Source organism: Silurus aristotelis, assembly GCF_946808225.1.
Source record: "Silurus aristotelis genome assembly, chromosome: 2".
NCBI classification, from domain to species: Eukaryota; Metazoa; Chordata; class Actinopteri; order Siluriformes; family Siluridae; genus Silurus; species Silurus aristotelis.
In genome coordinates, this window is record NC_139575.1 from 37,048,864 (window position 1) to 37,062,961 (window position 14,098).

Consider the following 14,098-nt stretch of genomic DNA (forward strand, 5'->3'; position numbering starts at 1 on the left):
AGAGAGAGAGAGAGAAGAGAGAGAGAGAGAGGAGAGAGAGAGAGAGAGAGAGAGAGAGAGAGAGAGAGAGAGAGAGAGAGCGAGAGAGAGGTGATTTGCCTGAGTTATACACAAACCGCTGCACTCTATAAAGAGTCTCTTTATGAAGTGATGTTTCAGTGTTTATTTCTCTCCTCTATCAGGGAGACGATAAACACTCGCTCACCAGCACTTTATTCCTTTATCACGTTTCAGCGACGCCAATCACAATCCAAATCCTTACGACTTATCATTGTGTAGATTTTAAAACCTGCATTTCAGCAGACATCAAACACACACACACACACACACACACACACACACACACTCATTGATTAATTGTAAACGTTTCGTTTCTTTCAGCCGCATGAACTAAGAGGATTTATTCCCAACGTTAAACACAGCTACAGTCAAATTCCACTATCATCCTTCACCTCATTACAGACGTCGGCTATTTTCTAGAGCGTTACATAACAACCAGACGTCCAGACGTCTAAGAGAAAAAAAGCAGAGGACATCAGGAATTGGCTTCACTGCTTACAAATGAGTATAAAATGAAGACATAGACTGAGTGATATTTTAAGCTAACACAAATTTAGAAGCTGTACAACTTTCCAGTAACGTCTAGCGATGTTATAGAAAAACATAACTTATACAACATCTTTGTATATGTAATACAGGTACCATACAGTAGCAGTTTGATTTTTAAATAGAGGGCGCCAATAATTCTGGAGTGGGGCAGTGTTGTGTTCATCAACTCTGTTTTTCAATAATAATAAGTTATGAGTTTGTTCGAAATTCAATTAGGAAATTCCAGTAATTGTTTCACGATGGCTGTTCCTGATTTTTCAGCCGTTTAAATCGACGAGACGGAGAAGATGTGCTTCATGGCTTCATCGGTTCCTTTCTTTCAATATCAACACTTCCACTCTGTTGACACACGTTACCTGCTGCGAAAGCACTAACACTCGGGGATTAACGACGGCTCGGAGTTATCGGTCAAACCGTTAGGATCGGACAGCTGACGGAGCAGTGCTGTCACGTCTCGTACCTTTCCTCCTGCTGAAGCCTATATTCATCGTGGTGAGAGACAGACGCTCCACTCATCTGGAAAGAAATCACCTACGGTAGAGAGAAAGAGACAGAGAGGGTGAGGGGGGGGGGTGTAAGAAATGATGCGTCTTGATTACAATGTCTAGTTTGTCTGGGGGAATAAAAATCAAGGACATTTCTAAGTCAAAGACCTCCATCTTCCCAAGCCATGACCTCACACTGTGTTCACAGACTCAATCCCTGAGATTTTAGATAGTCGTATTTCCTATTACCTGAGGATGTAAATAAAATGAGACGCAGGTTGGATTTCCCAAGAATTCATGAACCAGTTACGTCAGAAAACATCATGCACGATCGCATAAGAAAGTGTTTTAATCTGTATGAAAAGCCAAGGTAAGAAGGCTATGTGATATTTATGAAAGGTTCTTGGGCCCTGCAGAACATCTGTAAACAGCGATCGGTGGGGTCCAAACATCATTCGCCGCAAAACCAGTTGCTGTAAGGAATCAAGCCTTGACTGTGTTCGGGTTGAACTGATGGACAAGATTAGAAATTAGTTCATTAGAGGGACAGCGCATGTAGGACGTTTTGGAGACAAGGTGTAGGAGGTGTGATTGAGATGGTTTGGACATGTGCAGAGGAGGGACATGAGGTATATCAGTAGGAGAATGCTGAGGAAGGAGACATCAGGAAGGAGGGAAAGAGGAAGAACAAGGAGGAGGTTTATGGATGTGGTGAGGGAAGACATGCAGGAAGTTGGCGTGAAAGAGGCAGATGTAGAGGACAGGGGGGGTATGGAGACGGATGATACGCTGTGGCGCCCCCTAATGGGAGAAGCCGGAAGAAGAAGAAGATTTTCTTACATTATTTTTGTAATCGTCAGCAAAAGTCTAAAACTTAACAGGTATCATAAAAAAAAAAAAAAAAAATGTGATTAAATATATAATTAATTGAATATTATATATTAAATATTTTATAGCATTGTAAAAACCCTGTGGTAAAAGTATTTTATTTTATATCCCTGGCTGAAATGAGTGAAACCATTATAAAGTAATAAATTTTTTTCATTATATTCAGCCACTACAGTATGTAAATGGAATTGATTTGACACTAAAAGCTGTTTCTTGTTAACATTAAAAGTCCATCAAATGAAGTGCAGAGTCCTAAAGGACGGTAAGTTTGATTGGACTGACCGGTTATTAAGAGAGACATCAGAAGTTGAAATTATTCAGGGGTAATCGATGTGTCTGGCGCTGGAATAACACTTATAATAACAACCAAACCCACATCGCCTTTCACTTCACACCGTTATAAAGCCGCTAGCAACAAGAAGTGCCTGGTATGCTGATGGGGTATATATATAATTTTTATTTACACACACACACACACACACACACACACACACACACACACACACACACACACACACACACACACACACACACACACTATGAGAGACACCACAGAGAAAAAAAAATCACTCCTGACAAAGTTATTTAATGCTCAGGTGGGAAGAACAGCATCAGAGATGAAGAGGTGCATCTCATTTAAATCATGTGTCATTACAGGAGCCGTGACTGCACTGGGAGCATGACGTGTGGGACGTGACTTAAACACGTGTCTGCCTCTGGACTGCGTGTTCTGACTGATACATTCAAAATGCCTAACATTAATATTTCCTACTAATCAAATGCACGCACTCCTTCATTAATGAAAAAAAAATGCGTCATTTTGCCGCATGGATTCATCATGTGAAATCGGTAAATTTTTTAAAATGGCTTTTAGAAATGACATTCGAATTTATAATTGCTCAAAATAAAACCTCCAGATTTAATAATAGAAAGAATTTAATAACTAATAAATATTCAATAATCAATAATAAGAATGTGCCAACACCTAATAGCACAAAATAAAAGAAAAGAAATAAAATAAAGCACTAAAAAGAATGAAAATAATCACATTTTATGTTATTATCTAACATGAGATGATCATTATTATTATTTTATTCCTCTTTGGGTTCAGCTCTTCTACACATGACACATAATTAAGGGAGCCAAAACTTACAATCGCTTACAATTTCATTTTCAATGTGAACATCCTATACTAAAAAACATAATATTATAAGCAGTATTCTGTTTAATGGCACTGAAAGTTCTCAGGCGTATCAGGGGTTAAACGGCACGGCTGATAAACGCCTCACACTCGAGCGTTAATGTTCCCGATCCACCTGCATGACAAGTGAAATGATGACAAATTCTCGATGTGGAGCTGCAGAAAAGGGCCGGGAGGTTCGCCTGCAATGCTGATGGATAGCTTATTAAAAAATTGACAGCCGCAGGGTCCTGGTGGAGGGGAAGAAAAGTCAAGGAGAAAGGTTGCAAAGAACTTCTGGAGGAGACCTGGTCTGTCATTCACGACTTATTGAGGCCACACACACACACACACACACACACACACACACGATGAAACAACATTATTAAGTTTCTTCGTTCCACATAAAAACATACGGATACATCAGATAATAAATAGATATTACTTGTAAAAGTTTGCCTCCATTGTGAAGGATAAGATTCTGCTTTCTGAGAATTCAGCCTCAAGGATGTTAGTAAACTCAGGTACTGATGTAGGTGAGAAGGTGAGAAGGTGAGGAAGCCTGGGGTGCAGTCAACATGAACAATTCATCCCAAAGCTCTATAACAGGAGATCTTCCACTCCAACCCATGGAAAGCGTATCTTCATGGAGCTGGCTTTGTGCACAGGTGCCTTGTCATGCTGGGGGAACAGGTCTAGGTCTAGTTCAAGGTTAAAGGGAAACATTTCATGATACATCATTGAAAGACGTCCGATACAATTGTGTGGCTCCGACTTGTCATCTGAACAGCACTCGTACTCATACTGAGCTCTGAAGCTCCTCCTTTTTTGTTTGTCGAGAACGAGAGGTGTGTAGCTGGATGTCATTTTTAAACGCAATTTTGAAACCTTCATTTCATTCCTAACTCACTGCACAGCTGTACAGATGTTGACGGTGTATGGATTAGATAACACTATACTCAACACACACACACACACACACACACACACACACAGACGCTTATCTCGTCTCAGTGACATTGCCTGCCAGCTATTAGATCTTGTGCACTGCAGACTCTGAGGAACGAGGTAAGATGATGACATGCTTGACGGCGCACATAATCTCATTATACGAGCAGTTAAGAAAACCAATTAGAGCAACAGTAAAGCGTGCAACAGGACCGGGTACATAGTGCACCTTGGGTTTCATCCATAAAATGCACTTCTGTCCTGAATTGTGTGGAAAAAAAAGCAGTGCTAAAAGTTCACATTCCATTTACATTCAGTCCAGTAAAGAAATCAGTACAACACACACACTGTAGAACCAAATAGCGGAGAGACACGTGCGATTAAAAACACTCAGGGATGTGCACATGATATATAAGCATATTGTACGGAAGTATTAAATACAATACGTTATTTTATTTAACAGAGAACGGCATGTCGCAATCTTTATCCATTTATATTTACGTTTTGTGATGTATAGCTATAACTATCTTCACTATATTGCAACATCTTCATTGATTGATTGGTTATTTATGTGTAAATGTAATGAATCATTTATCTTGTTACATATTTCTTATTAGTTATATCTATTTACTTGGTCGTAAGTTTGGTATGTGATCTGTGAGCATCGCATTCCACATTTAGTCCCAATTCGCTATTATAATTCCCTCCACTCTTCTGGGAAGATGTTCCACTAGATTTGTGCTTGTGTTAGTGATGAAGGTGAGAAGGTGAGGAGACCTGGGGACAGTCAGTGTTCACATTCATCCCAAAGGTGTTCAGTAGGGATGAGATCAGGGCTCTACAGCGGGCCACTCAAGATCTTCCTCTCCAAACCATGTTGAGCAGATCTTCATGGAGCTGGCTTTGTGCACAGGGGCATCGCCATGCTGGAACGGGTTTTGGGTTTCCATGTTCAAGGGAAATGCATCCAAAGACGTCCTACACAATCGAGTGCCTCCAGTTTTGTGGTAACAGTTTGGAAAAGAAGCACATAGGACAGAAAAAGTCCCAATACTTTTGTCCATATAGTGAATTTATTTGTATAATTATTTATAAATTAATGTAAAACTATTTATTTATTTATTTATTTATTTATTCATCCTTCCTAGTTATTTAATAATTTATTTATCTATTATTTTTTTTTAATTTATTTATTTATTATTTGTTAGTTTATTTACCTATTTATTAATTTGTTGTGCATTTTTTTTCGTATTATTTATTGATCACACTCGTGCCATCATTTCTTTTTGGGATTTTCTTAAATCGTGGATTTAAATGTAAAATAAAAGGGTCTATTATTGTTATGGTTAAGAGAACAGCCTGGCAGTAATAAATGCCTCATAAAATATTCAGATGATTGAAGATGTTTTTTTTTTTTACAGTCATTTACAGATGAAGTGAATGCAGAACGTGTTTATCTTGTATAAGATCATCTACTGTACACCATACAGGTGCTTCTGGATCCGCAGCTGTAGCTCATGTAATGAAATCACTCATACGGATGTAATGAAGTGGTTCACTCACAGCTCGTGTGACTCGCCAGAGAACGAAGCCATTTCAAATTTAGGTGCCTCAGCTAACCTGAGTCTCTCTCTCTCTCTCTCTCTCTCTCTCTCTCTTTCTCTCTCTCTCTTTCTCTCTCTCTCAGGCATTTTTTCCTCTCAAAGACAAAGCTCTCACGAATAACAGAGCAGGTTCATAAATCTTAAGTGCTGACTCCGAGCGCCCCGTTTAGAGCTTAAATCCATTTGAATAATTTCCCTCTAATCTCCACGCCTGTTTCTGCATGATAAGACCTCTGCCCTCGTGGAATGCTGCTCCTGCCTGAGTCACTTAAATATGCCCATATTTTACTGTCGCCCATTAATTTCCGTATGTGTGTGTGTAATGCTTTTTTTTTTTTTTTTTTTTTTCCCTCCAAGTGAAGGTGGAACTGTTGCCAGCTGCTCAATGACACTCCAAACAAATGCCCACCGTTTTGCCTTTTCAACCACAAAGGAATAGGAATGTGAGAGAATGAAAAGCAGGAGGTACGACGTTCGTTAGCTCGGCTGTATCGGAGGCAGCCGGCTTGAAAAGCCTCGCTGCTCGGACAAAAGGAAGTGACAGAAACAAGACCCGCAGAGAGAAAAACACGGCATACGACCAACGGAGTAAAGCTCAATTATAGCCTTCCCTAATTTTTTGCTTTCTTTTTCTTACACGGAAACGAAGATTAAACTCGAATCTTTATTTAAAGTGCATTAGAAGCCACTGAGGCGTGGTACAGTCTCAGCAATCTGATGTCACACTGAATTGGATTAGCGTCTCAAAAAGAGCACCTGGTAATGATGTCATTGAATATTATGCAGCCAGAAAGCATGCGCTCATCTGATTCCTAATTCCAGTGGGAACAAAAACTACGACTGAATTGCTTTTTTTTTTTTTTTTGCCGTTTTACTCCGTGACCTTTTTTTTTTACTCTTTGACCTTGTTTTTTTTTCATTTTTTATTAATTATTATTATTATTATTATTATATTTTTTTCTATACAAATCTAAGATCATCTGTAACACAAAAGCAAAAATTAGACATTTAAATACAAATGACAAGTGATTTTATGTATCTCTGAATCCTAATTCTGAGGATCTGTAATTGATTATTTTAATATCCATTTCTGATCTTCTGATCAAACTAAAAGCATAATATTACAGAATAAATACCACATCAGCTTTATTAAAGGAATCAAATTTCCTATCAAACTCCTAAAGTGGCGCATCTGAAATCTGGTATTGTTAAGCATACTGCAGGAAATATGCATGTACTTCACCACATTATTTTCCTTCTGTAAAACTTTGACTTCGAAAGCTTTTAATGGATAATATTTTCCAATTTATCTTTATAAAAGTAGAGCTCTATAGCGGGAGATCTTTTACACCAACCCATATAAAGCACATTTTTAAGGAGCTGACTTTGTGCTGGAACAGGTTTGCGTCTCCTAGTTCAAGTGAAGTTGGAATTTCATGCCAGCGTATCCAAAGATTTTGGTACTTTTACTCGGGTAGAAATGTAAAAGGAGGAGTTTTAGTTTTACTGGAATCATAATGAAGCAGGGGCTTAATGCTTTTACTCACCTACATGTCGTACTTCATCCAACGACGTTAGTCAGATGTTTAAAATCATTCCAACAAACATGGCTGATGCTACAATGCACTTACGATGGAAACTCCCTCCGAAGAAAAAGATTAGAAATTATACAAAAATTGTATAATAGAATTGTCAAGTATCAAGAATTGTTGTAGAAATTTGATCAAAAATTATGACCAATCAGATTTGACTATTTTTTTTATATGATAAATCAGTTGAATTAGATCATAGTGGCCACTCAAGGAATAACACGATTCATAAGACGATAAAAAAAAAGTCTTAAAAGTGAAATAGACAAGTTTCCAGACAAGTAATTAACCAGAGGCCACGTAGTCAAACGTTTAATTAAATCATGAGCTCAGATTCATGGCTTCGCCATATCGATTTGTGAACATGCCTTGTTAAAAACTAACCACCACACCACCTGAACAGCTCGATCTCTCTCTCTCTCTCTCTCTCTCTCTCTCTCTCTCTCTCTCTCTCTCTCTCTCTCTCTCTCTCAGTAGATTTCAGTTTAAAAGCTGCTGATTAATTCAGCATTAATCGATGACACACACAGTCTGAAGCTCCGTGGGAACGAAAGCAGGAGTGTTGGAGCAAAACAGAGGGATGATTGGGTCATTTGTCAATAAGAAAATAAATAAAGCATCTCGAAACTATCAGCACACTGCTCTAACACCTGAACAGAGTTTCCCCGAAAGTCTGTTCTCCAATGCGCTGCCTCATAGCTGTGAGCTGAAGTGTGAGTCTGGGATAAATGATCCATTAAGAGATAATATGGAATCAATCACGTCTTGACTAAAAACTTCAGGACATTTTTGTTACCACAGAAAATGACTGCGACTCAAAACTTGTAAGTTAAAGACGATTAAAAGTTCATCACTAACATTCCAGAGTCTTTCACAGATTGTTAAATTAAACAATATTTCAGTATCTGAGGCATTAATATCTAAATGGTACTACAAACCTGGGGTCTCCAACAAACCAGTTTCACGCACAATCAAACGTTTAATGGTTTTTGAGAGACACATGTATGTTTCTTTTGTTTCTATGCAACACACTGGGCAATGAAGCAGTACGAAAGTATATATTGGGACCAAACAATAAACAAATGTTCAGATATTCCACTTTATTTTCATTGAAAAACCATCATAAGCACGAAGAACAAATGTACACACTCTCTGCATCTGGACAGATCGTTTCACCTAACATTTTGGTTTCTTGATGATTCCAGTTAATCCCAGAGCAGTTTAACAGGATTTAGGTGCGTTGACTGGGCAGAAAAAACAACTCCATGATAGATAAATAACGCTTACAGATCTTACGTATTCATCACTTCGGCTCATCCACTTGTACACTGAAATCGGTTCCAACGAGCCGCGCATCCAGACGCAATTGCATGGTGTTGAAGTATGGAATGGTTGCCATGTTGATTCCTTTCACCCGGAATAAGATTTCAATCATCCCTGCTCTATATTAACCCCAAACCATTAAGCTTACACCTCCATGTTTAACTGTGGGTGTGAGCACTATCGTTTATTTACTTATTTAATATGCAATTAACAGGAAGTCATTCAATTGTGCATCATTTGATCATTGATCTGCATTTCCACATTATATACATATAGGCTTTGGAGCATGTAAACTGAGTGTGAGAATGTGAGAGATCAAGTCATCTTTATTATTTTCCAAAAAATTTTCTCATCAGTATCTCTCTCTCTCTCTCTCTCTCTCTCTCTCTCTCTCTCTCTCGCTCACCTGGTCTGTTCTCACCGTCACTAAAGAAACGTTTGATGGATGTTTGTTAAATACTTATGATTAATAATAATATAAAAATAACAATTAGCCGAACATTAGGATGTTTTTTTGGAATCGTGCTGTATGTAAAATTGGATAGTGTCTTTTTTCAAAGGGCAAAACACACACTAAATAATACAGTGTCATAGATGTAGACATGTTCTCCAGAACGTTCTTGGTAGCAGCTCTTCCACATCCTGGATAATGGATCATGACCTGGTGCTTGGGGAACTCTGCTATAAATGGATTATGGTTAAAAAAAAAGAAAAAGATTTTTGTAGATGTGCCGCTCTATAATCAATTCAAGACTGCAATCAAAATGGTGTTGTATAAAAGGGAATAAAAGACTTTTGTTCCACTTCAGGGTGGGAACAGTAACCCTGCTTCACCACACCAACACCCTGTAGCTGATCGTTTCACTACAACAGCATCCCCCAAGTGTTTTAGAAACATTGGTCATATCCACGACTAAAGCGTGCTGATGTACATAACTGACTCGACGATCGTAATGCATATTTCATGAACATGCTGTAAAAATTGAAACACGCAGCTCAGCCTCACCTCTGCTGTCCGTCCTCAATGCTAATTGGGTCGTTCCAGGAATTTAATAAGAAGGAAATTGCAGTCATCCATCTGATTTTCATGCACTTACTCAAACCAGACAGAAAGCGTCATTAAAGTGTTCATAGTGTATTTGGTGGAATAACATTTCCTGCGCTCGTTTTTGTTCTTCTTTGGTTCGTTTCTCGAGACACATAAAATATTTTTGAATTTCTCCGAATACTGTGCGGAGAAACGGATTCATGGTAGACAACAGACACATGCTATGCTACGCTTATTTATATTTTACTCTAATAAACGGTACTAAATTTGCAAAATACATTTAATCTACGCTTTAGCAGATATATCAGTTAAATATATATCAGTGTGGTGCAAGATTTAGTTTCCTACGTCTCCTCTTGTTCCATGAGATAAATATAATCTGTTAAATCTGATCCCCTGGAGAACCAAATAAGTTCCCTCAAAATGTTACAACATTTCCAGCCTGTCCGACTTCCTTTCCTTTTTCGACACACTGGTCCTTTACAACTTGTACTTCTTGTGCGGTCGATTTCTTATGTCTAGTCACAAAGGCATCGTTTCCAAATAAATAAAATGAATATTTGTCTAAAATTGTCACAGGCTGGTTTTTCTCTCGCTCCCCAGATGAACGATAGACCCGATTAGCATCACGGCACAAAAGGTGAAAAATGCACATATTTCACCAGAAAGTACAAGAGGGCCATTTATATCTCATAATGCCTCACTGCATGATGGATGCACAGCGAAGAGGGTTGTATATCTCATCTGCTCATCGGCATCTGGCTGCCATGTTTGTTTGGCACTCCGTCATTGTGCTCAGTATTTACATGACATGAACCTCTCTTTCTCTCCTCTTTTACAGGAAGTCCAGAGCTTACGATGCAGATGCGTTCCGATGAGCGTTAAAGAATGGTGATCAGTAGGGGGCAGTATACTGTTATTTGTATATAGTTTTTAAATTACAGTACACAATTTAGTGAAACAGAGCAATTAACGCTACTGTTTTGTATAAACATATAAAATAGGGGCGATTTCGCGAGCGGAGGGCGGAGCATTCGTCTGCCGCGCGAAACGTAAAATGATGTAAACATTTTGTCGTATCTCTTTCGTCATTATAGAAAAAATTAATGGTGTTTACTTTGTTGTTGTTTTTTTATAAAATGTTATAAAAATTTATTTCATATATTATTGAACCAAGCAGGCATTTTATATAAAACTGTTGAAAAAATTTAAACGGTTGTTGTTCGCAAATATTAATAATAATAATAATAATAATAATAATAATAATAATAAAATTAGTATTAATAATAATAATAATAATAATATTAATATTAATAATAATAATATTAATATTAATAAAAATAATAATATTAATAATAATAATATTAATAATAATAATAATAATATTAACAAAAATAATAATATTAATAATAATAATAATAATAATAATAATAATAATAATAATAATAATAAAAATAATAATAATAATAATAATAATATTAAAAATAATAATAATAATAAACTGCATTAATAAAAAATTACAAGCAATTATGTGTTTTGCATTTCTTCTCCCAACTGTACTGAAATGGAAATAAACAGAATTATATAAAATAATTAACATAAATAATAAATATATAATAGTAAATATTTATATATTTATAAAGTGTAGTGTAGCGTGTGTTTATAACACATAAACCTCAGATTGATTTATCTGAACAAACATTCTAAATTAACCATAAAACCTCTCTCTTTCTCTCTCTCTCTCTCTCTCTCTCTCTCTCTCTCTCTCTCTCTCTCTCTCTCTCTCTCTCTCTCTCTCAATATCGTTCTTATTCTCTTTATCTATTTTTCTTACACTGGAATTACAAAAGCTTGAGTACTAATAAAACAAGCAAGTGAATATCTACACAAACGTCTCTTCTTCTCTCAGTTTTCTCTCCATCTTTCATTTATCTTACCTATCTCTTTTTCTCCATATCTTTTCTTATCGTCTTTCTTTCAACTCAAGCTTTTTCTGTGCTTTTTCTCTGTATCACTCTCATTTGCTTTTCTCTGTACATCATTATTTCTGTATCTCTCTCTCTCTCTCTCTCTCTCTCTCTCTGTCTCTCTCTCTCTCTCTCTCTCTCTCTCTCTCTCTCTCTAATGTCTGTATAGCTCTCTCCTTCTCTTTCCCAATCTCTGTTTGTCCTACTTTTTTCTCTTGCACTTTGTCTCTGTATTTATTTTTGCTTGATCTCTCTCTCTCTCTCTCTCTCTCTCTCTCTCTCTCTCTCTCTCTTCATAGCTGTCCTCCTCTCTCACGCTGTCTTTTCTCTCTTTCTTTCACAATCTCTGTCTCATTATTTCTCTCTCTCTCTCTCTCTCTCTCACTCTCTCTCTCTCTCTCTCTCTCTGTCTGTCTCTAATGTCTGTATAGCTCTCTCCTTCTCTTTCCCAATCTCTGTTTGTCCTACTTTTTTCTCTTGCACTTTGTCTCTGTATTTATTTTTGCTTGATCTCTCTCTCTCTCTCTCTCTCTCTCTCGTCTCTCTCTCTCTCTCTCTCTCTCTTCTCTCTCTCTCTCTCTCTCTCTCTCTCTCTCTCTCATAGCTGTCCTCCTCTCTCACGCTGTCTTTTCTCTCTTTCGTTCACAATCTCTGTCTCATTATTTCTCTCTCTCTCTCTCTCTCTCTCTCTCTCTCTCTCTCTCTCTCTCTCTCTCTCTCTCTCTCTCTTCATAGCTGTCCTCCTCTCTCACGCTGTCTTTTCTCTCTCTCTTTCACAATCTCTGTCTCATTATTTCTCTCTCTCTCTCTCTCTCTCTCTCTCTCTCTCTCTCTCTCTCTCTCTCTCTCTCTCTCTCTCTCTCTCTCTCTCTTCATAGATGTCCTCCTCTCTCACGCTGTCTTTTCTCTCTCTCTTTCACAATCTCTGTCTCATTATTTCTCTCTCTCTCTCTCTCTCTCTCTCTCTCTCTCTCTCTCTCTCTCTCTCTCTCTCTCTCTCTCTCTCTCTCTCCCAATCTCTATTTGTCTTTCTCTCCTCCTTTTCCCTTTTGCACTTTGTCTCTGTATTACTTTTGCTTTATCTCTTTTTCTCTCTCACACTCCCTCTGTTTGTTTTCTCCCTGTAGTTAATTAGTAGTTAATTTTCAGGGAGGAAAAAATAAAACCGGCCTTTCTCTCTCTCTCTCTCTCTCTCTCTCTCTCTCTCTCTCTCTCTCTCTCTCTCTCTCTCTCTCTTTCTCTCTCTCTCTTTCGTCCTCTCTCCTCTTTTTCTTCTCCTAGAGACAAACAATATAAAATGAAAGACATTCCTTTAAAAGGCTGATTGGTTTCTTGATCTTCACCCAAAGTTAAACATTCGCTTATATAAATTATTTCTATTAAACATTTATACAGGCTCAGATTTCCCCCAGCCTCACACACACACACACACACACACACACACACACACACACACACACACACACACGATCGGCAGCTACGACCCGCCGCTCAGGCCACCATTAACCTTCAGTTTAGTGCTGCGCAGTGATGTGGGGTTTATACTGCTGTTTCAGCAAATTATTCCTCCATCCACATTAGAGCTCTCTTTCCCTCTCAGATCCCGCCTGAGATAATGTAATAATTAAGGTCATGTTCCAGGTGCGTGTTTTTTTTATTACACAACTAGCGCAATGAGGCCAACGCAGCAGAGACTGATGGGTAAACGAGGGGCTTTATGACATCATGACAACATACAGATTACTAAAGCAATTACTAACCATGAGGCATGCTTGCTTACATTTTTTAAACCTTTGTATCACATAAATAAAAAAATACAAACAAAAATAATACAAGTACAGTACAGAATCATAAAAATGTGCTAAAGAAAAATAAATATAAATAGATGAATTAATACATATATATTATAAAATCAATAAATTATGAACAAACAAACAGCACTTGGCATCAGTAATTGGCCTCTAGAGACCGCTCTCGTAATGACAGCGGACCGGAAGCCGGAAAAACTATTGCTATTTATTTTTGCCGAGAGCTGATAGTTCCAGCAATCAACTATCGGTGCTGATTAATTGGCAAAACGGATTAATTGGTCAACTTTGAATTGTCCAGTGTTCTTTTTGACTCTGATAAACCCAAAGTAAATGGTGTGTTTTGTCGCTGCTAAACTTCTCCTTTATTACGATCTTCATTTTTTCTTACAATGCACAAAAACATGATGCAAGTGAACTAGCATCTAGCTCTAGCTACATACGTTTTTTTAGTTTAGTTTCAAAGATCTGAAAGTAAGTTCGCTCTGATCAAGGACGTCGGTGCAGTGTGGTTGCACTGGAAAACAGCTCGAAACCGCAGCTTTCTCGAGGGCACAAGACGAGAGAAACTAGATATATTTTTTGAGAAGTTGCTCGATTGAGTATTTCAGTCTTTTCGGAGCATGAGTCAAAATGCTGAAAAAAGGTC

At 37.7% G+C, this 14,098-nt stretch overlaps 1 protein-coding gene across 6 annotated transcripts in view; it reads right to left on the bottom strand.

Moving 5' to 3' along the window:
- gulp1b (GULP PTB domain containing engulfment adaptor 1b) overlaps window positions 1–14,098 on the bottom strand; it is a 33,072-nt gene that overhangs the window by 8,762 nt on the left and 10,212 nt on the right. For 4 of the 6 annotated variants that reach the window (XR_014536676.1, XM_083560682.1, XM_083560679.1 and 1 more), the window contains exon 2: window positions 1,070–1,140. Coding sequence is in view for 3 of the 6 variants with exons in the window: in XM_083560682.1 (XP_083416808.1) it covers window positions 1,070–1,097 (28 nt within the window). In the remaining 3 variants the exon portion in view is untranslated. Of the gene's footprint in view, window positions 1–965; window positions 1,141–14,098 lie in introns of those variants that run through there. The other 2 variants (XR_014536677.1, XM_083560681.1) reach the window with 2 other exon arrangements.